Source organism: Mytilus trossulus, chromosome 2, assembly GCF_036588685.1.
Source record: "Mytilus trossulus isolate FHL-02 chromosome 2, PNRI_Mtr1.1.1.hap1, whole genome shotgun sequence".
Taxonomy (NCBI): domain Eukaryota; kingdom Metazoa; phylum Mollusca; class Bivalvia; order Mytilida; family Mytilidae; genus Mytilus; species Mytilus trossulus.
Window position 1 is genome coordinate 11,911,658 of NC_086374.1, and position 24,068 is coordinate 11,935,725.

Below are 24,068 nucleotides of genomic sequence, written 5' to 3' on the forward strand. Positions count from 1 at the left end.
GTATGTATGTATGTATGTATGTATGTATGTATGTATGTATGTATGTATGTATGTATGTATGTATGTATGTATGTACTTGAGATTCCGCCAATCTAGACGCACCCCTTGATTGACTTTACAATATTATCCCATCACCAGAACAATCCCCACCCAACACCGCCTAAGGGAGCGTGTAGGACACCGGGAAGTCTGTTAATAAACAGTCGAGCCGGTCTGATTTTTCGGAAATCTCTCCGATTTGGGTTTGGTTTTTAGTATAATGATATCTTTGTTATCTCCCTTGACAGAAAAAAATCACTATTTTGTTTACCAACAATCTGACAATAGCATATAATGGGAAGAAGAAGACTATTGTCACAATATCAGCCAACTGCAGGCGTTAATGCAGATTTTGAGAAACTTCTTCAGCAATTTACAGCAACAGAGACTGTTCGATTTGAAAAATTTTCTGAAATTTGGCGTGAACTGAAAATGAGCTTCATCTTTGCTGGCAGAGACTCGGAAAGAGAATGCCGAGAGGTTAATATATTTTGCACCTTTCTTATAACAGTTTGGGGTTAATTCTCGTCCAGCCCTCTTTTTTTGTGATTGATATTCAATAAAATAACAGGTTCCACATGTGGAGCAAGATCTGCATACCCTTCCAAAACATCCGAGATCACCCCAGTGTTTTATGGGGTTCCTGTTGCTTAGTCTATATTTTTCTATTTTGTGTTTTGTGTGCTATTGTTTGTCTGTGTAATCATTTTCCTTTAATGTCATGGTGTCAGAGTTTATTTTCGATTTATGAGTTTGAAAGTTCTTCTAGCATCTTTCACCCCTTTGATCTCTCTTCAAAATATCTTTCCTAATGTAGCCAGTTAGACTATAACCTTTATATATCCAGTTATACAGCAATTGGTCAGTGCTCCATATAAAAGTTAAAAAAAATCGTTTTTTTTACCCACCAATTTCAATGTAATTGAATTGGTTTTCAGTACACCTAATCGCTATTTATTCCATTCCAGGTAAGTTCTAATATTACACAACTTTTTCATCCAGTTGAAGCTATCTGGAACCCTGTTTAAACAATTCACCATGCATGATACTTTTTAGTGGAAGAAGACGTCAAGTCTTCTGAAGACTTAAGGGGCCGACCCTTGGCATTGAGTCTCCGTATGCCGCATTCATTTTGTGTATTACAATTTCAAAACAACTTAAAATTCCTGACACCGATTTTTACACATGATTAGGCATCTGAATCATTTAATTTGTAAATTATGATTGTAAAACAATCACTATCGTAAATATGACCCTTTTATTTATGTAAATTAATAGATTTCATCTCATCCACATAAACGTTATTTGTTTACTTGTAACAGGATGTTTTAACTGTAGATATTTGTATTACGCATGCGTGAATTTGGTGTCGGGACAACTCGCCCTGTTTACAAGTTCGCCCTTGAGGTTACGAATTTGTAATCCTGCAGTTTTTATATAAATAAAAAGGATATATAAAGTGTTGTCTTTATTCATGGTTTTCCTTTGTCATGTGAATTAGATGCCCTTCGTAACATACATGTGAACCTCCCGACGGGAGTACAAACTCCCGTTTTCAGGGGTCTCCTCCCGTCCTCCAGTTTAGGAGAAAAAACTCCCGTGTATGAAATATTTCATGAATGAAAATATTCAGACGCCATATTTAATAATTTCTTACTACTGTACGGGTGTAATTGACACCTTTGTTAAATTTTACCTGAACATCAAAGAAGATGTATAATTATATGGCTTCACTTGACAGCTTGGGTGTCAAACATACTGGTAATCAACGATGTTTACCTCCGGCTTACTGCCGTTGTGTTATCAAAACGATGTGTATTGGGAATATTGAAATACTTTTTTGTTACTTCCCTTTGTTTTATCCTGTTTTCAGTTATTTTGCTTTTAAAAATGTAAATTGTAAAAAGACTATAAATGATTGATATTTTAATCAAATAATCATAAAAGGATGTTGATTAAATGAATTTAAATGATTTTGGACAAATGATAAAATTAAAATTTGTAAATTATTTTAGCAATCTAGACCTCCTTTCAAGGATTAAATTGAAGTTTATATTATAAATTTGTTTATTTTTACAAAAATCAACATACAATATGTGCAACTAGCCTATTAAAATAAACATCTAGTAGATTAATTCCTAGTAAAGTCTCGAAATTTAAATTAGTAAATGTTAGTATATATTAGATTTTAATGTGTAAGCTAAGAAATAGCAAGACATTTTACACTGTTTTTAAGTCTTTTTTTAATTAATTTACGATGTTGCTAATATACATGTGGAGCTTATTTCTTTCTTATTTGTCTATACATTTACAAATGATAAGGAGATGGAGACATGAACAAAAACATATACAGATATTAAGATATATAAATATAATGATTCATTTGCAAGCAGTGAACAATCATTTGTCAAAAACAAAACAAAACAAAACAAGAAATAGATTCTTCTTATTATTTTATTTTATTCAAATAGAGAGGCAATAAGGGAACTATAAACATTCCAATTTGATGGAAATTTGAAGAAAAAAACACAATTTCTACATCATTTGGTTACATTTACGACAAAATTTATGTCGATAAAAAAACAAGATGTTTTGACCATTCAGTACTGAATAGATGCATAGTTCTTGGGGAAAAGTTTCATCAAATAATATGAATATAAATGACTTTTTTTGTGCTCATTTTTTACAGTGGGTTGTGATGATCTTCCAGTTAGGTTACCCTCATTTGGAGTGTTGTTCCCAACCTGTTAAAGGTCCATCTTTGTGCATAATTCAAAATTGGAAATTTCAACAAGCATCTAATATTCTTAATCTGGAAAATAAACCCTGGTTTGCTAGCTTCATGTATATTTTTTCTACCGATTTAATATATAACTAGAATCATGCAAACAGACTTAAGGAAAAAGCATGTAAGTTCATCATACAAATATGACACTTTTTCTAGACAATCCAGATCTTGCAAAATACGTCGCTAAAAATTGTAACCTTTAAAATTGTTGTTGTGCAGTAAAAACCCATATGGGAACTTTCAAAAGTTGGCGGGTATGTAACAAGTCTTACTATTTTTTATGCTCCATTTATGGGCAATATGTTTTCTAGTCTGTCCGTCCGTCCTGATTCTGGTTATAAAGTTTATGGTCGAGGTAGTTTTTGATGAAGTTGAAATCCAATCAACTTGAAACTTAGTACACATGTGTTCCTCTTGATATGATCTTCTTAATTTTACTGCCAAATTAAAGATTTTACCTAATTTTCATAGTCAACTGAACATAGAAAATTATTGTACGGATGGGAAATCCATGTACTTATGACCTTTTCTTGTTTGAAGAAAAAAAATACATTTTAACGATAATGGAACAAAGCAGCCTGGGTAAGTGGGGCTGCTTTTATGGTAATTCAAGTTACCTTTTATTCACCTTCTTCCACTTCAGAGCTATCAGCTCTTTGATTAATGAGACCTGTTTAATAAACTACCCTAAATATTTCAAACAAAATATTTTTTTACTTTTAATTTCGAAAAAAGTGGATCATACTATATCAAAGTTTCTTGATGATCACTTTCTAAAGTTTTTTCTCCCTCAGCACACTGCTGATGACCTCCATTTTTCGGCCGGTGATCTTAACAGGAAGTTGTATAAATGACTGTTTTCCCCGGAATGGACTAAATATCGATAAGGTGTATTGTTTTTATTGTGTACCATCTTCTGGATCGTAACCCTTGGCTAGCGAAGATGATTGTGTACATGTAATCAGGCAAATAATACACAGTTTATCTTGAGCTCTGAATAAAAGATCCCATTAATGGGTATTGTAACCATAGTTCTAAATGTGTAATCTTACATTGTCTCAGAAAAAAATTAAATAAAGGTCATCATGGTCATTTTGACCTTACTTTTTTAAATCAAAAAAGATTTCATTATAGATACTTTCAGTTCTATATCTTCCTTTACTAATAAAGAATAATTTTAAAATACTTATTATACAGATGTTTTAGTAAAAAAAGTTTTTTGTTTTGCTCACTTAGCCCAGAGAGCATAGAAAATATGTTCTTTTTTCAGGGAACTAAAATACTCATTTACACAAGATACTTAAGTTTGATGGAAAAAAACCCTCAACTGTCTGAATATGACATACCTTTAAAAAAACATTTGTCATGTTTGTATAAAAATGAACAAAGTTAAAAAACACAATAGATAAAAAGCTCATCTAGACTAAGGACACAAGGGACAGTCACGGTATCAGGTCCGTTCACGCCCAATACACTTTCGCACCCTACACGTTCGCACCTCACAAGTTCGCACACAAGGCCCGTTCGCACTCTACACGTTCCCGCCCAATTTTAATTCAAATTCCAGTAATTTCCAGTGCCTGATTTCCAACAGAATAATTGGAAAATCATGATTGTTGTTTAAAATTGCTTTAACTGAATGTATTTGGCTTGGTATGAGTAAAACATTGAAGATTTTAAATGAAAAACACAAAAGATAATTGTTTTTAACAGCTTGGTCTCTTGATCTGAAGCAATGATACAATAAATATAGCAATACACTATATAATCAAAACATGATTAAAAAAAAAATTCAACACACCAAAAAAAGTGTAGTCAGAAATTCACTTTAATTTGAAACAAGTCAAAGAAACAAAGTTATAGCAATACACTTACCAAAACATGATAAAGATTTATTCAACACAAAATAAAACATTGACAAAATCTCACTTTATTTAGAAAGGATTTTTTTTTTGAACAATACACTATCCAAAACATGATAAAGATTTATTCAACACAAAAAAAATGATGTCTCACTTTATTTTGAGACAATGACATCAAATATACTTTTAAGAATACACTTGCCAAAACTTGATTACAAAGTTATTAAACACAAAACCAATTAAAATTGGGCGTGAACATGTAGGGTGCCAAAGTGAAAGGGGGCGAACATGAGTGGGTGCGAACATAATGGGCGCGAACGGACCTGGATTAGACAGTCACTACATTTTGTAAAAAAAACTTCTTTCTTTTCAGTATACAGAAGAAATGATGAGGTGGGCTTTGAAGTATTTATTACCTCCATACAACTTTCAAGTACGAGTTGGAGGATTGTATCTGTTGTATGGATTGTTTAATCAACAGCCATTGGTGAGGAAAGTCAGGGTATGTATCCATGTTTACTCTCTCTGAAGTATTTATTACCTCCATACAACTTTCAAGTACGAGTTGGAGTATTCTATCTGTTGTATGGATTGTTTAATCAACAGCCATTGGTGAGGAAAGTCAGGGTATGTATCCATGGTTACTCTCTCTGAAGTATTTATTACCCCCATACAACTTTCAAGTACGAGTTGGAGGATTGTATCTGTTGTATGGATTGTTTAATCAACAGCCATTGGTGAGGAAAGTCAGGTAATGTATCCATGGTTACTCTCTTTGAAGTATTTATTACCTCCATACAACTTTCAAGTACGAGTTGGAGGATTGTATCTGTTGTATGGATTGTTTAATCAACAGCCATTGGTGAGGAAAGTCAGGGTATGTATCCATGGTTACTCTCTCTGAAGTATTTATTACCCCCATACAACTTTCAAGTACGAGTTGGAGGATTGTATCTGTTGTATGGATTGTTTAATCAACAGCCATTGGTGAGGAAAGTCAGGGTATGTATCCATGGTCAGTCATTGGTTACTGCATCTGATATATACATGTTAAAATAGTAAATTTAAATGAAGTAGTCAAATGAACTCCTAAAATCCTTATGCTTTCTATTCATTTCTATAGATAAGAGTGACACCTGAAAAATGGAAGGAAATCATAGAATTCCAGACAGAGGCCAGAAGGCAACAACATTTAGATGTTAATTATGTTTTCCAAAGACTCAGATTTGATGATGCTTTCTGCTATACAGCTACAGATACTGAGGTAATGGTTCAAAACTTCTACACTTCACTCACAACAAGTAAATATGTTTATATTTATAAGGAAGTCACATGACATTACTGTGATGATGCAATTCTTACAGATTTTGTAGATATATATGTCTTCAAAAGCTGCAATATCATGAGAACATTATGTAATTACTATACATGGTGTAGAAAAACACTACATGTACTAGCAAAATTAATTTTGGTTTCTGTCAGTCAAAAGTTTTCATTATGTGTTTATTTTGTAGATGTATCATTAATCCATATGGAATCATAGAAAAAATGGTCTGACATCCAAACCATCAATAATTCTGTAATGAGGAGTACCCAAATTGCATCCATGCTTAAATTTGCATAGTTAAAAGTCAAATAACAGAGGTTTTGTTTAATTTCATCAAATATTTTGAACAATTGCATATTAGTCCATGCTTAAGAAATTGATACTTGTAACATTTTGTATTTGCTAATTTAAAAAAAAATGACGTTTTGATGATGTCGCATGGCGACGTTTCCGTACATTTTGTTTTTTCAGTAAACACTTCATCTGTTCAGACTGTTGATAAATACAGTAGACGTTTTGTGTATATCTAAATATTTTTACCTATGTTGAAAGACATGCATAGTATCAAATCATAAATATACAAATTGTTTAGCCTCTAGGAAATCTGTAAGATTCCCGCTGCTACTTTTGCTAAATAGGTGCAATTTGGGTCCTCGGTGCAATTTGGGTACCGTTACGTTAGGAACAAAATATTTTCCCACAAATTACTGAACTAATTTAAAGTGGCCATTGCAGAAGTCAACAAATCAATGGTGCAATTTTTTTTAATTAAAAGTTGTATCTTTAAAAGAATGTAGTTTAAAAACACACTAGTATTTTATGTAATTTCATTGAAATTTGATTAATTTTAAGATTTGAATTTCCAGGTGACATTTAATCTGTGTACAGGTACCACTATAAGAGAGGAAGATACAGCACCAGAAGAATTTAAGGATGAACAAAGTGTATTGTATGATCTGTTTTCTGAACAGTTCTTAGAGGTAACATTTTATTTCTCTGTCTTAAAAAAAAATGAAAGAAAATAGAGTCCGAGATTATGTCATATAAAGACTTTTTGTTTTTGAGGATTTCTGTTTCATAGAAGTGTCAACACTTTGGGGAGGTGAAGGGAGGCAAAGTAAGGCAGGATTTGTTAGTTGAAGTCTTTCCAGAAACTGTCAAGATGAGACACAGCAATAAAGTGGCATTCTTTTGATGCATTTTGGACTATTTCATACATCCTCATGTAATGTACATCCATTGAGTATCCTTACTGCTGTTATGTATTATTGGTTTGTGATTGGTTTTGATAAGAGATATAAACTAATTAAAATTTGATGTATCATGTGTTAATGCAGACCAAATTTAATACAAGACTTCTGTTATGTTTTAGAATACACAATCGTCTAAAACATTTGAGCTTGTAATTATTCTTTGTTTTGAAAGTAGCTTTGAAAACGTAGCTCTTAAGGTCCTTTTTGTTAATTTGATATTTGCGGATGTATGGCAAAAAACATTTCAAAAGGACAATAGAGCTATACGTTTTCACAGCTATTTTGATAGGTGTCCAGTTGTGAAACGGGACTGTGAAACAGGTAACAGTTCTTTCTGTAATGTGTGTTGTAAATAATGATTACCATATAATATGTATGTATTTCATTCTTGTGTTATACTGTATGAATTTTCTGCAAAATGACCATTCATTAAAGTAATTGTACTTAGAGTTATTACCCTTTGCTAAACACAGACAGTTGTTTGACAATTAAATACTGAGTTATTGCCCTTTGCTCCAGATATATTGTTGAGACACTTGTTTGACAATAGAAGAATGAGTTATTGCCCTTTGCTTATAGACATATTGTATGGACAGTTGTTTGACTATTGAATACTGAGTTATTGCCCTTTGCTTATAGACATATTGTATGGACAGTTGTTTGACTATTTGATACTGAGTTATTGCCCTTTGCTTATAGACATATTGTATTGACAGTTGTTTGACTGTTTAATACTGAGTTATTGGCCTTTGCTAAGACATGTTGTATGGACAGTTGTTTGACTATTTAATACTGAGTTATTGGCCTTTGCTAAGATATATTGTATGGACAGTTGTTTGACTATTTAATACTGAGTTATTGCCTTTTGCTTATAGACATATTGTATGGACAGTTGTTAGACTTTTTGATACTGAGTTATTGCCCTTTGCTTATAGACATATTGTATTGACAGTTGTTTGACTATTTAATACTGAGTTATTGCCCTTTGCTTATAGACATATTGTATGGACAGTTGTTTGACTATTTAATACTGAGTTATTGCCCTTTGCTTATAGACATATTGAATGGACAGTTGTTTGACTATTTAATACTGAGTAATTGCCCTTTGCTTATAGACATATTGTATTGACAGTTGTTTGACTATTTAATACTGAGTTATTGGCCTTTGCTAAGACATATTGTATGGACAGTTGTTTGACTATTTAATACTGAGTTATTGGCCTTTACTAAGACATATTGTATGGACAGTTGTTTGACTATTTAATACTGAGTTATTGCCTTTTGCTAAGACATATTGTATGGACAGTTGTTTGACTATTTGATACTGAGTTATTGCCCTTTGCTTATAGACATATTGTATGGACAGTTGTTTGACTATTTGATACTGAGTTATTGCCCTTTGCTTATAGACATATTGTATTGACAGTTGTATGACTATTTAATACTGAGTTATTTTTTGCTAAAGACGTATTAAATAGTTGTTTGACAATTAAAGAATATGTGTTGACCTCTACATGTCAATTTCATGTGTACTGTTGTTGTTGTTGGGTTGATATCTCTTTGATGTACACACTGACTTATCTATTTATTCATTTGTAATTATGTACATTATGTTGTAGATTTTTGGTTCAGGTTGTAGATTTTCTCATAGTGATAAGGTCATGTAATGGGGTCTGTATTTATTTTTAATTGTTTCAGCAATTGACACAGCTTCATGATCACTACCACAATGTAAAGGTTGGATTAGAAGGACCTGATGCCAATGAACCTTCAAGGTCACTCAATGTCATACAGACTAATATTGTCCCATCATTGCTAGGGTAAGTTATCTTGTTTAAACAGGATTTAATCTTCAAAATCAACTCAATGTCATACAGACCAATATTGTGCCATCACTTCTAGGGTAATTTATCTTGTTTAAACTGGCTTTAACCTCCAAGGTCAACCCAATGTCATACAGACCAATATTGTGCCATCACTGCTAGTTAAGTTATTTCGTTTATACAGGCTTTAACCTTCAAGGACAACTCAATGTTATACAGACTTGTCAATTCTCAATTTATATTAAAGTCATAAGAAACGAGTGACCGGTGAAAAATAATGTTCTTCCAATTCTTGAACCAATGCATACAAACATCATAAACTTAGTCTTCTGTGCTCGAATTTATCATTTTTTTTGTGTAAATTTCGTATAATCGTCAATTTTTTTTTCAATCCGTCAGTGTTGTTGTGAAAATATGGCAGGTAATTAAAGTTCGTGTTTTGAAGCCGAAGTTAAACGATTGTCACCTGTTTGTCAATAATTGACGAAAAATAAACAAAAAAGCATGGAAATTGAGCATGTGTTTAACATGTAAATTCATATAATAGTTTATTTTAAGGACATCCATGCGTATTGTGGTCACCGGATTTTTATGAGATGGGTCACACTGAGGTCACCTTGCATACGGAAAATATGTCGGGGGAATTGCTTGCTGGAAGGAAGCAATTCAAATAAAGTAAACTTTTTCTAAATATGAATAAATTTAAGAATTTTCTTCAGAAAAAAGTATATGTACATAAGTTTTGTAATGAAAACTATCCATTGAGTTATAAAAAACATATTTTTTTTTTTATTTAAGGTTTCTTATGACTTTAAAATATTGTGTGTTTAAGTCATATACTTTTTTCTGAGGAAAATTCCTAAATTTGTCCACATTTAGAAGAAGTTTACTTATTTTTGATGGATCTGTAATTAAAATAAACAATTATCTGATAGTACATGTTAAACACGTGCTCAATACGATTGTTTACTATAAGGTGACAATCAGTAAACTTCAGCTTCAAAACATGGCATTTAACGAGCAGCTATATTTATTAAATCATAACAGACAGAGGAAACAAGTGGACCATTTTATGATATATTTGCCTTAAAAAAATGATAAAATCGTGCACAGAGGACTAAGTTTATGATATGTGCAAGCATTGGTTCAAGAATTGGACAAACATTATTTTTCACCTGTCCCTCGTTTCATATGACTTAAAGTTCTGACATCCATTACTCATTAACTTCTTGTTTACCCTATGCTTATACAGTATATTTTTACACGTAATGGCACCATTTAAAATACAGAATAAAACATCCATTGCTCATCAAATTATTGTTTTCAATATTTTATTTAAATTATACAGTTGTAGATATCATATAAAATAGACATTTTATTTAAAAAAAAAAGAAAGAAAATACATTATTAATTTCACCAGGAACGCTAAAAGCTTAATATTTTAATATATATTAATAATAAAGCCAATGGAATGATTAAGTATAATTAAATGTTTACATTGACTTTTTCATCTTCCAGGACAGTAATGTCTTATCAACAGAGGAAGCAGCATTTGGTATGTACATGTACATTTATTATACGACCGCAAACAATTTTTTAGTTCTATAATGCTATGATACAGTTGTCCCCTGTGTCGTTGTCCGAAGACACAATTGGTTTCAGGTCAATAACTTAAGTTTAAGAATGGATATCTATGAAATTTAAACACAAGGTTTTAAACCAAATAAGGGAGGTTGGATTGATTTTGGGGGTAATGTCCCTAAAAGGGGCCCAAATAAGCATTTTTTTAGTTTCCAGACAATATCTTGTGGAAAATTGTTAGGATCTCTCTGAAATTATACCACAAGTTTCCATACCACAAGGGGATGGTTAGAATTGGATTTTGGTTGTTATGGCTGAAACTGTTTAGGAATTAGGGGCAAAAAAGGGGGAAAACAAGGGTTTCCTGGTTTACAAATGTATGGTCAATTACTTTTGATGTACACTGTTGTGTTTGATATACCATCCTTACACTGCTTTAAATTATGTATAAAGAAATGTTGTATTGTCTTGAGGTGATAAGCTGTCAATTTATTTTTAGAACTTACTGTATTAAAAATTTTGATTATGGTATATTAATTTTGCTATGATTATGTATTTAATGTTCTATTTTTAGACTTTTATGATATATTTAAATAGGTAATTATGGTTGCAAACTACATTAAAATTAAAATTGAGATTATGACCAATTCTTGAGGGGATTATTTTTTTGGGAAAAGGGGGTCAGGGTGAAAAAAATATTATGGGGGTACAAAAGAAATCTGAAACAAGATTGACTGTACAATATCCTGTTATACTATTATCAATTCTTGGTAAATTATGACGTGGTGATTGGTTTAATGTTGTCTTGTGGTGACCCCTATGGCTCCATAGGGGGTTAGTAAATTTCATATTTGGTTCTTGATGTCATGTCTACTGTAAATGCTGTTGAATTTTATTAGTTCTTTGTCAACAAAATGCAGCACTAAAAGTCCTGTGTGCAATGAATTTGTTTTACGGTTCACTACTGACCCTCTCTGAATAACAGAGGGTGAGTAATATACATAGGATATCTGGCCTTCTGCCTCAACCCTTATGGATTTTACAAACACTCTATAGATCCTTAGGGGGTCAGTAGCGAAACCATATAACTTATAATATCAGTAAACCATAATGACTAGTACCAGATATAAGAAACCATTTTACACAGTGCTTGGAATAGGTCAATGACATAAGAAAATGTTGTTTTATTTTTTACAGAGAAAGGCGACAGACACAGAGAATGAAGATATGAATGATGAAGATTATAAACCAGTATGTAAAAGTTTAATTAAGAATTGCAAATATTTCCACAATCAAAATCTGAGAAAAAAATATCTCTGAAGTATTAATTATTATTTCACTAGTGATCAGTTTTAGAGATTACATTTTGTGATAAATAAACTGTAGGCATAGTAATATCAGGTGATTTAAATTGTCAACAAACTTATTTTGAGTATTTAAGTAGGAATAAAGGTGTTTTTAAATATATATTAATGTGATTTCCTTACAATGCTTAACAGATTAATGATTTTTTGAAGTTGAGGCATTAAAAAGAACTTACTTAAACATTATGTTGCCCAATAGTTTGCTTTTAAATACAATCATATATTTTCTATGTTTTATAGAACGGAAAGACTATAAAGTCTGAGATCAAAGCCAAAGCTTACAGAAATGTTGCCCAAGCCAGTAGATCAAGGCGCCACAGACAGGCTGTTGATTCGGCTGATGATTCTCCAGAAAAACAACCAAAACGAGGTAAAAGGAGGAAAAATAAGTCCGAGTCAGAAGCAACATCACCAAAGAGAAAGAAAGGAAGAAAGAAAAATATAAAAAAAGAAGGTTTGTTTTGTAACCTTTAGTTGTTCTGCTGCAAACACTTCTGTACCAACCCTGCAAGATGCTGCTATTGAAAACATTGAAATGCAATGATTGGCTGGACAAAAAAAAACTATTTAGCTTCCTATTTGGACAATTAACCAGTTCAGTAATTGTTTGTATTCTCCTTAAAGTTCCTCATTAGATGAAGGGAACAGTTGAAAAACATATAAAAAAATCTATCTACAAGAGTAAAAACTATACTTAGGTTTGGGTGGTGTAACTTTTAGATACACAGGCATATGGCTGGAATTAATATACTTCCAAGATTTTATGTATAAACAAAACTATTGTTTGTTTTTTATAACAATTAGAAAGTTGAAGGTAAACAGTGGTTTACAGAAGAAAATTATATATTTTTTTTTTACATCACATTTCACATCTATTCTCATTTATTTTGCATGATTTATGCCAAACCCTGTTGCAATATATCTAGAAACTTTAGAATGAAATTGTAAAGGTATGTGCATATAGATGAAGAAATGTGTATTAATTCTACAAAATAAAGTTAATTTAACTTTATTTTCAGCAGAGGTTGATGAAGAACAAATGGAAGGAGTCCAAAGTCCAACAAGATCTGAGAAAAGCATTGGTGATGATCATTTACATACTAGAGACCAGGAAGTAAATAAATCAGACCAGGAGGAAGTGGGAGAAAGGGAGATAAGTCATGGTGATGGACTGTTACACATGCCTTCTTTCGATCCTGAACCATCAACATCTGGTACTCAGAGGTCTCCACCTAAAAAGAAACCAGAAAGTCCTAATGTTAAAAAGAAAGTACAGAAGAAAAAAGGGGGTAAAGGTAGGAAAATATATTGACTCCTAATATGTTGGCTAAAATGTGATTTAGAAAAAACTTGCTGCTGACAAACTGGTTAAAAGACATGATGTAATATAAAGGGAGAAATAAATAATCCTTTTCTTTATTTGAATTTTGCTGTGAGAGATAGAAAGAACAATATTGGGACCATTCATGTTACTCAAATACATGTTGACAAAGCTTTATAGATTTGAAATCCAGTGAAGATTGAACATACCGAGTTTTCAAAAATATAGATTATATATAAATTGCTATGTATTTGGTCTTATCTGTACAGTTCTAAACATATTTTGATAAAAAATTGTAAATGATGTTTTTTATTAATAATGTGTCTGTCCCTTTTCCCTGGAAATATGAATTATTTGACTAAGGTAACCATCTTTGCAACACTCTCATCATTTCAATTTTGAACAGATTTTTTAAAGAAATATTTGGAAGATGTATATTACTTTATTTCAAATGTGTACCAAAATAATAGAATATAAAAAAATTATTATTTCTTAGGAAAATTCTAAATGGGAAGTCTCTTTGCAACTATTGTATAGGAAACATTTATATCAATAACAGGCCTGTTGTCAGGAATTTCAAGATTTTTGTTATGAAATTTAAATGGAAGCTTAACTTTGAAAGCCAGTCCCAGTTGGGATAAAGCAACACTCTTTCTGTACGTGTTTTTAATCAAAATGTTTGCTGACCTCTTTCTCTTTCTTTTTATTTAACAGGAAGAATGCCAAGTGTTAAATTACAACCTTTAGAGAAAAAGACACCAAAAAAGAAGAAAATCAAAAAAGAAACAAAAACTGAAGAGAAGACGTAGTTTATAGCCTAAGAACAATAACATCATCTGTACATTTATCATGTCCTCATAAAAAATAAATAATTATTGTTAAACTTTAGAGTTTAAATATCATTCATATATGTAGCTTGAATTTTATGTTTTTCATCCTGTGGAAACTTTTTATTATTTTATTATTATGTTATTAATTTTGATTTTTGGATTGAAATTGATATAGGATTATTATACCTCTAGGGAATCAATATGAAAAACAAAACAGTTATTACGGATTCATATATTTTAGTGGATTAAGAAGAACTTACATGTTTATTAATATTTAATTTTATGGTTTTTGACAAAGTCTGCATACAAGCCTATGGAAAATTTGTTATTCCTAACATTCAATTTCATGGTTCACCTGTACCCACAAAGACCTCAAAATTTGGTATCTAAGGAATAATGATGAATCCACAATATACTTCAAAGCTGTAGTCCAAATCATGTGCCAGAAAACTACAATCTGACAAGATTAAAATTAGCTTAGGGTTTTTATACCTCAGAGAATCAATATAAAAAAAAGAACAAATATACTCAAAAGCTGTAGTCCAAATCATGTGCCAATAAACTACAAAATGAAAAGTCAGGTTAAGAACAATCTCATCAGCTGATGGCCATGCTAGTTTTTTGTCATCACTTGCATCAATCATATTCTTCCATCTGTCCATCCGTCAATATAAACTTTAAAAAAAACCTAACAATTTATCTGAATCGACTAGGCTAAATGTAACCAAACTTTACCTGGATGTTCCATATGTACTTAGAAAATAGATTTAAGAAGATGTGGTATGAGTTGCCAATGAGATAACTCTCTATCCATATATATTTCCCAACTTATTCAGTATCAACAGCTTTCAGCTGCTACTCATCCTTTGTAATATGTCACCAGTGTCTGAGAAGAAAGGGTATAACTATACTAAAGTAATGGTGCGAGAACCAAGCAAAATGCTTATTTGGGCCCCTTTTTGGCCCCTAATTCCTAAACTTTTGAGACCAAAACTCCCAAAATCAATCCCAACCTTCCTTTTGTGGTCATAAATCTTGTGTTTAAATTTCATAGATTTCTTTTTTTACTTTTAACTCAAGTTATAGTACTAAAACCAATGTGTCTTTGGAAGACACCAATGTCATACCAATATACGACCACAAATTTTTTTGTGGTTGTATAAAAACCAGTTGTTGGCATGACATGGGTTATGTTCTTCTCATATTTGTTAGGATGGTATGATACTAAACCCCTAACGGGAAGGATTACACCTGATATTCATATGATGAAATCATAATCTTTCAATCAGTTAAATTGTAGTCTGGAGCTGGCATGTCAGTTAACTGCTAGTATTCTGTTGTTATTTATGTATTATTGTCATTTTGTTTATTTTCTTTGGTTACATCTTCTGACATCAGACTCAGACTTCTCTTGAACTGTATTTTAATGTGCGTATTGTTATGCCTTTACTTTTCTACATTGGCTAGAGGTATATGGGGAGGATTGAGATCTTATAAACATGTTTAACCCCACACCATTTTAGTTTCTTGTGTACAATTTGGAGTTAAGTATGGTGTTCATTATCACTGAACTAGTATATATTTGTTTATGGGCCAGCTGAAGGACACCTCCAGGTGCGGGCATTTCTCGCTACATTAAAGACCTGTTGGTGACCTTCTGCTGTTGTCTCTTTGACACATTCCCCATTTCCATTCTTAATTTTATTTGACATAGCTCTGTACTTCTTCAACCAGTCATTGTGTTATTCTTGTTTTTCATTTTTTGCAAATGTGCTTTGTTACTATGCCTTTTAAGGTTATTTGTTACATATTTGTTTATTATTATTGTAATTGAACAAGTTGAACCAACAGTGGTTATCGTGCGGTTGGGTAATAGAGGGTGGATACCGAAGGGTATTCACAGTTGTCTTTCATTAGGTAAGTAAAATAAAACGATAAAGACAACAACACTTATCAATTACCGCATGGTTAGAGTTCATTCTTGTCGACTGTGATGGACTGCTTTCTATTTGTTTGTTTCTGTTTCCAAATCTATCCTTCTTTTTCGGACCATTTAAAAAGTTCTTGATTGTTCAGGAAAATAACCATACGAGGAAAAAAGGATAGATTTGGAAACAGAAGCAACCACAGAAACATACAAATAAAAACCAGTCCATCACTGAAGATTTACATACTATGTCCTGAAGACGCCACCCTTTTTGGTGAAACATGTCAACCAGAATAAACTCTTACCATGCGGTAATTGATGGATGTTGTTGTCTTTATCGTTTTTGTCGAGCCTGCAACTTTTGTTGCAGAAAGCTCGACATAGGGATAGTGATCTGGCGGCGGCAGCAGTGTTATCTCACTTCTTAAAAGCTTTATATTTTAGAAGGTAGAAGACCTGGATGCTTCATACTTTGTATATAGATGCCTCATGTTACGAACTTTCCGTCAGTCACATGTCCAATGTCCTTGACCTCATTTTCATGGTTCAGTGACTACTTGAAAAAAAAGTTAAGATTTTTTGTAATGTTAAATTCTCTCTTATTATAAGTAATTGGATAACTATATTTGGTATGTGCGTACCTTGCAAGGTCCTCATGCCTGTTAGACAGTTTTCACTTGACATCGACCTCATTTCATGGATAAGTGGTTAAGTTTTCGTGGTCAAGTCCATATCACAGATACTATAAGCAATAGGTCTAGTATATTAGGTGTATGGAAGGACTATAAGGTGTACATGTCCAACTGGCAGGTGTCACCTGACCTTGACCTCATTTTCATGGTTCAGTGGTTATAGTTTATTTTTTGTGTGTTGGTCTGTTTTTTTTATATACTATATGCAATAGGTCTACGATATTTGGTGTATGGAATGATTGTCAGGTGTACATGTCTAGCTGACTGGTGTCATCTGACCTTGACCTCATTTTCATGGTTCAGTGGTCAAAGTTAAGTTTTTTAGTTTTGGTCTATTTTTCTAATACTTTATGCATTAGGTCAACTATATTTGGTATATGGAAATATTTTATGATCTATATGTTGGTTACGCAGGTTTCATTTGACCTTGACCTCATTTTCACGATCCATTGCTAAGTTTTAAGTGTTTGTGTTTTGGTCTGTTTTTCATTATTCATAAGCAATAAGTCAACTATATTTGTAATATTGAAGAATTGTTAGCTGTACATGTCTGCCTGGCATGGTTCATCAGACCTTGACCTCATTTTCATGGTTCATTGATCAATGTTTCATTTTCTTGGTTAATGTTGAGTTTATGTGACAGTTGTAATAAAGCTTTATATTTAGGTCTATCAAGATAGTAATAAGGATAAGTAAAGAAGGCGAGACATTTCAGTGTGTGCACTCTTGTATTTTATATTATTATTGTAATTAAGATTATAACACAATGTTGATTGCTGTACACCTATTTTTGACCATTTTGACCTTTAATGGTTTTTTTTGGTCACACATCATTTGTCAATATAATAAAATTGTGTGTGACTATCATACAAGTGAGAGGTTCAGCTAGCTATAGCACCAGGTTTAATCCACCATTTTTCTACATAAGAAAATGCCTGTACCAAGTCAGAAACATGACAGTTGTTATCAATTAGTTTGATGTGTTAGAGCTTTTGATTTTGCTGTTTGATTACAGACTTTGCTTTGAATTTTCTTCAAGTTAAGTATTTTTGTTATTTTACTTATTTGCTGAGTCTTTGCCTTTTCTACATTGACGAGATATAGGGGGAGGGGGAATCTCTCAAAACATGTTTTAACCCACCATATATTTGCATGTCCCAAGTCAGGAGCCTTTGGCCTTTGTGAATTTTTTTTATTTTTTGTTCATTTAGATGTTTTGGAGTTTGGTGTGATGTCCAATTTCATTTATACTAGAATACATTTTGTTTAGGGCAAGCAAAAGTCCATCTCTGAATGCAGGATTTTCTTGCTGTGTTGAAGACCCTTGGGCTGTTTTCTGTCCTTTTGTTGGGTTGTTGTCTCTTTTGACATTCCTCTTTTCAATTCTCAATTTTAACTTATTAAATATTGTGATTCTTTTCACTACTTGTATTACAATCAATAAAGAACACCACCAACCTAGGAAGGCAAACTGGTTATTCTATTAAATTAAGATTGGAGTCGAACACATTTGCTTCATAGTAGGTTCAAACTCACAACCTTGGTGTTGACAGGCTTGTGATAGATGGACTTCTATAACCACTCAGCCACCCTGGATAATTGGAAGGAATAAACACATTGATATAATACAATTTGAGGGGAATTATTACAATGTGACTAAAAAATATGTGGGGATTAATAAGCCGGAGGAAGTTGAAATTAAATGAGGAATGTATGTTATGGGATACAGATGATGCCCCTGCTGGCATATAACAGTATAAAGGGAAATAACTTGACAGTAAAAAGTGACCTTACACAAATACGTACTTGGTCTGAGTTTTGTGGTAATAACTATTTTTAAAGTTTCATAACATTAGGTCAAGACAAATAAAGTTAAGAAAACATAAATCAGTTAAGCTCTGTGTGGAAGGCAGTACATTGACCTTTAATGGTTTACTTTTATAACATAAAGTTATAAACATAAGTTTCTTAACATTTGGTGGAGGCAAACTTAAGTTGGAGAATAGAAACAAATTTCAGGACGTACAGATGGAAAAGGGTAAACTTCAGGCCACCTCTTCAACGGCGGGGACACAAATACAACAAAAGGTAAAGGTTCAATTAATCCTTCTGGAAATGAAAAATGCCTGATGCTACTACAACTGCATACCAAATATCATAATATGCTGTTCTAATTACAAACTTTCAAACTAATCACAAAGTTCTGGACTACAATGTTGCTGGGAAAAGCCTCTACTTCATCACTCAACAAGGTGAGACAAAAATCAGGCCTCTACTTCATCACTCAACAAGGTGAGACAAAAGCCTCTACTTCATCACTCAACAAGGTGAGACAAAAGCCTCTACTTCATCACTCAACAAGGTGAGACAAAAGGCAGGCCTCTACTTCATCACTCAACAAGGTGAGACAAAAAGCAGGCCTCTACTTCCTCACTCAACAAGGTGAGACAAAAAGCAGGCCTCTACTTCATCACTCAACAAGGTGAGACAAAAAGCAGGACTCTACTTCCTCATTCAACAAGGTGAGACAAAAAGCAGGACTCTACTTCATCACTCAACAAGGTGAGACAAAAAGCAGGACTCTACTTCAACACTCAACAAGGGGAGACAAAAAGCAGGCCTCTACTTCATCACTCAACAAGGTGAGACAAAAAGCAGGACTCTACTTCAACACTCAACAAGGGGAGACAAAAAGCAGGACTCTACTTCATCACTCAACAAGGTGAGACAAAAAGCAGGACTCTACTTCAACACTCAACAAGGGGAGACAAAAAGCAGGACTCTACTTCATCACTCAACAAGGGGAGACAAAAAGCAGGACTCTACTTCATCACTCAACAAGGTGAGACAAAAAGCAGGACTCTACTTCAACACTCAACAAGGGGAGACAAAAAGCAGGACTCTACTTCATCACTCAACAAGGGGAGACAAAAATCTTGGAAAATATTATAAATGTTTGAAGAAACACAAAGACATATGTAGAAAATATTTAATGATGTTTTAATATTGCCTGGCAAACAGCCCAATCTTTTTATTAAGTTATAGAATTTCTGACGCTATTAACAATGTAACATACGACCGTTACCATGTCAACATGTAACCATGACAATATGTACATAATGAGTATCATACACATACACATATTCTCTCACACACATTTGTACACATTATAAAAATATATACATTAAATGTTACCTTTGTAATAAATAATCACATTCAAATAAAAATGTTGTACAACGTTAAAATATTGTGACCAAATTCCTGCTTTAACGAAACAATAAAAAAAATGAAAGTATGAGATATAAATTGATTGAAGATCAATATAAGAGAAGGTATCCTTTTTGTTATACATTTGTATTTCTGGATTAATTATTAGTTGTATTAAAATCCTACAATTCTCATGCATTCTTTGGTAAAAATACAGTAAAATGTGTTAGTACTCAGATGATTCCCTAATTCCAACAAAGTTGTGTTACGATGCCACCAAATTAAAGGTCGTTTTAAAATGTTTTAATGGAATTATATTATAAAATGTAAATTTTAATACTTAAAATTATGTAGGTTCCTCTATGCACATGTTAATACTTTATCAATTCTTTTTAAATCCCTGATCACATTTTATAATGATTTCATTTAAACCATGACTGCAGTTTTTAATATTTGTAAACTTGAGATCTGCTACAGAGATTGTAGTTTTAATATTAAAGCACTTTTTGCTATTTTTAAAAAAATCATATTTTTCATTTTCTTATCACCAATTTTTGTTTTAAAAAAGCAAGCCAAGCAGATTTAATTCAACAAATCAAAAGTTTTAGCCTTAAAAAAAATAAAAAATAAAAATATAGAAAATTATAAATATTTTAATCAAACAGATATTTAAAAGGTTCCTGTTTGGAAATTTCATCCTATATTTGACTAATATTTGCTTATTTGCATCTTGTACACTGAATATTTACTACATATGAAAAACAATATATTTTTATATTTTCTTTTAAAATTTCACAGGAATTGATGCATCCCTTTTTTTCTTCACAAAAAGATATACCCCCAAAAAGATGTGATTTTAAAAGTAGACAACAAAAGTTTTGAACTATAGTACAATTATAGTCAATGTTACCTTTAAAGTGTTATTGAAACAAAAATCAAAATAAGTTATACATACTTGTCAACAGGAAGATGACAAACTCATACATATATATACTGGTATAATTTAATCAGTAAAATAGTTTCAAATTGTTTAATTTCTATTCCATGGCAACTTTCTAAATATTGTGAAATGTCATTTTACCATGCTTCTGCTTTTAAACTGAAAGTAGTTTTGATTTTTTCAGTTTTCACATTTCCCAAATCGTATTGTAGTTATTGTCAGATTGATAAAAATCATCCCCCTTTTGTCAAATATAGATACTGCAAAGTTAGCACTAATTTGTTATTGACTACAGCGTACATGTATCACACTCACACGGACAGCATCCTTCATTACAGTAAACATTACAAATAACTTACAGGACGTCTCCAACTGATTTATTAAAGTCATGTGACATGTCTGATATAGACTTGGGTCTCCATATAGAATTGTTCAGGTCTGGTGAAAAATGTTCAACAAGGAAACAATACTGTATGGATTCAAAATTATTCTTTTCATGTTTTGTGTTGTTATGTCATGACATATACAAATAAAAGTCCAGTTATTTTAAATGATCATCTATTTTACTCCTGAGCACAGGATAGATGAAGAAGATATAAGGGATGTTATAATCATCTATGTTTTTTAGATTGGACTTTCATAGAATAAGAAAGCTAAATTTTTCAAGACCACCTTCATTCTGTAGAAATATGTCAACTGATGCTGATTTTGTGTTACTGCCATCCAACAATTCACATGAAAATTGAGCAGTATGGACATAAAGGTCAATATCTAAAAAAAATAATGTTAGGAACATACAAAATACGTGGGACTGTTGGAGGAAAGGAAAATAAATGAACTCACACGAGAGGTGGAGAAATAAAAAGGCTGACAATATCTCCATGACAACATATAAATATTATAGGTGACCTTTGTAAGGTGTCAAATACAACACTGGTAACCATGGAGATTCATAACAACAAACGTATTGCTTGACACAGATGTACTGAGTATGATCCTTGTCCATTAAACGTTTGAATAGTCCTGAGATAACACTAAAGACACATCTTGCAGAAACACCAAGAGGCACAATAACGCTTAACAATTATTATGTTAAAACTTCCTCTTTTTCATGAATATTTCCATACTGACATTAAAAAACAAACATCCAACCAAATAGAAATGTGTCTGTTAATAATTTAAGATATGTTTCTAAATACACAAATATAAAAACAAAAATAACTGCACTTTTTTTAGCATCTTCTGACACAAAATCATTCAGAAGATCATGTTAACAGATTCAATGTTGAAATCAAACATCTACATGATTGAGATGGCATGTCCTTGACCTCACACTTCCTCCATTACAAACTTTTGTCCACATAAAAATGCTTTTTTCACATCATATAATGTATGTTAGTCATTGCCCAGCTAATATCACTGTCCGTCCTTCCCCCAGCTAATATCACCGTTGGTAATCTTCAGGTTTTACAATTCCTTCTGAAACAATAAAACAAATCGGTGGTTATATTTTCACTGGCTTTCTTTTTCGTGTCTCATGTTCTATTATATGTGTCATCTCTCCAAAAAAAATCTTCTTTTGAATACGGGTATCATGGTCAGGATTTTCCTCTTATGTTCAAATATCTCTATTTCTCACTTTAACAACATTATTTCGTGAAAGGCAGTTGTAAGTCCTGTAAAACTTAACATTTTGTTGTCAAACCATTGTTCATTTGCTCAAAACATTGTTCATTTGCAAAATTCAGAGTGCCAAAGCCACCTGAAATATTGTTTTAACTAATTAATTTCTAATTTGAAAGTTGGTTGTAGAAATTTTTTATACAATAATAATTCAACAATACAGCTCTATAAAACATTATCAAAATGAAAGGAAGAAGCGTGTCACATTTGTCCCTGTATACGCTCAAGTCATTTACACCACTGTCACAGGTGATTAGCAGGTGATTAGAAGGATTTCACGCAGTAAAAATGTTTAAACATGCCACATTCTATATGTGCATGTCCAAAGTCAGGAGTCTGTCATATAGTTGATGATGTTTGTTGCTGTATCTGCTTTTCGTTAAATGTTTTGTACATAAATCTGGCAGTTATTTTCTCATTTGAATTGATTTACATTTCTATTTATGAGCCTTCTTTAGCTTACTCAGCAGTTTGAGTTTTGCTCCTTGGTGAAGGTGTATTGTTACTTAGGTTATTTTCTTCTAAATGATTGGGTGTATGGTGAGATGTCTCATTGCTTTTGATTACAAATTATTTATAATCTATTAAGAATAGTACAGAAACTTCATTTACTTACCATGATAAACTTTTAAAATTGCTTCACAAACAAATTTATATTGACTCTGAAAACAGAAAAAGATAAAACATAAATCAATAAATCATAATTAAGTGACCATTCATCTTTTAAAAAAACCCATCTCATTGTCTCATTGGCACTCACACCACATCTTCCTATATCTATATCCCCTAAAAGTATTTGTCTTGTGACAGAAAAATCACCAAACATTATGTATTTTGTGTTGTTGGGTTGATTGACATATATCCAATATCACCTTGTTCATTGTGTAGAGAATAATTTCAGATTATACACAAATATAAAGTGGTTAGATTACAGAACAATCTATTACATCAAGCCAAAAAAATCAAACATACAACATTTCTATTTGAATAAACTTTTACATGTTTTTAAACTATAAAAGTAGTGTAAAATGGACACTTACAGCAGTTTGTATTAACATAGCACGTTGGTCTCTCATTTGGCGTACTATAGACAATGGATAAACAGGCTGGTTAGCTTCTACTAAACACATAGCTGTTTCCATGGTAATTAAAACACCTGTTCTTCCTATACCAGCACTGAAAACACACAAAATTAACATAAAATTTATTAAACTTTACTAAACTTTTAATAGGTAATTTCATAAATCTTCACATTTCAAATGCAACGAGAGACTGTACAATCATGTTTAGATTAGTGAAGGGATCAATTACCATAGGTTTAATTACCGATGAATATTCAAAGTTTGTTCTTATACAAGTGCTCCGTTATGCACGTTTCTCGTCTAGAAAAGTTGCAATGTATGACTTGGGGGATTTTTCTTTTTCTGTATT

The 24,068-nt window shown here is 32.1% G+C and overlaps 2 protein-coding genes across 11 annotated transcripts in view; one reads left to right on the forward strand and one right to left on the reverse strand.

Annotated features, from left to right (window-relative positions):
- The first annotated feature begins 257 nt into the window (after positions 1–257).
- On the forward strand, positions 258–14,246 carry LOC134706500 (snRNA-activating protein complex subunit 1-like). Of its 3 annotated transcripts, none has more exons than XM_063565497.1 (10): positions 258–519; positions 5,063–5,191; positions 5,813–5,953; positions 6,883–6,996; positions 8,968–9,089; positions 10,611–10,647; positions 11,871–11,924; positions 12,278–12,491; positions 13,057–13,332; positions 14,073–14,246. In XM_063565497.1, the coding sequence occupies exons 1-10, from the start codon at positions 334–336 to the stop codon at positions 14,165–14,167; spliced, it is 1,368 nt and encodes a 455-aa protein (XP_063421567.1). In that variant the 5' UTR covers positions 258–333; the 3' UTR covers positions 14,168–14,246. The 3 variants fall into 3 exon arrangements, with proteins under 3 accessions (XP_063421567.1, XP_063421568.1, XP_063421569.1); XM_063565498.1 differs by having other exon boundaries at positions 13,060–13,332; XM_063565499.1 differs by lacking the exons at positions 258–519; positions 5,063–5,191 and adding an exon at positions 5,475–5,691.
- A 5,536-nt stretch (positions 14,247–19,782) lies between these two features.
- Positions 19,783–24,068, reverse strand: part of LOC134706502 (tyrosine-protein phosphatase non-receptor type 4-like) — a 90,933-nt gene continuing 86,647 nt past the window's right edge. For 6 of the 8 annotated variants that reach the window (XM_063565505.1, XM_063565506.1, XM_063565500.1 and 3 more), the window contains 3 exons: positions 23,678–23,813; positions 23,254–23,299; positions 22,440–22,716 (listed from right to left, as the gene is read on the reverse strand). In XM_063565505.1, the coding sequence (XP_063421575.1) occupies positions 22,640–22,716; positions 23,254–23,299; positions 23,678–23,813 (259 nt within the window). In that variant the 3' untranslated portion in view covers positions 22,440–22,639. The other 2 variants (XM_063565501.1, XM_063565508.1) reach the window with 1 other exon arrangement.

Bases quoted from the DNA above. Each gene is read 5' to 3' on its own strand.
- LOC134706500 (XM_063565497.1), top strand. From the start codon at position 334: ATGGGAAGAAGAAGACTATTGTCACAATATCAGCCAACTGCAGGCGTT. The intron at 5,192-5,812 runs GTATGTATCCAT...TCATTTCTATAG, and splicing joins CATTGGTGAGGAAAGTCAGG to ATAAGAGTGACACCTGAAAA. The intron at 13,333-14,072 runs GTAGGAAAATAT...TTTATTTAACAG, and splicing joins GAAGAAAAAAGGGGGTAAAG to GAAGAATGCCAAGTGTTAAA.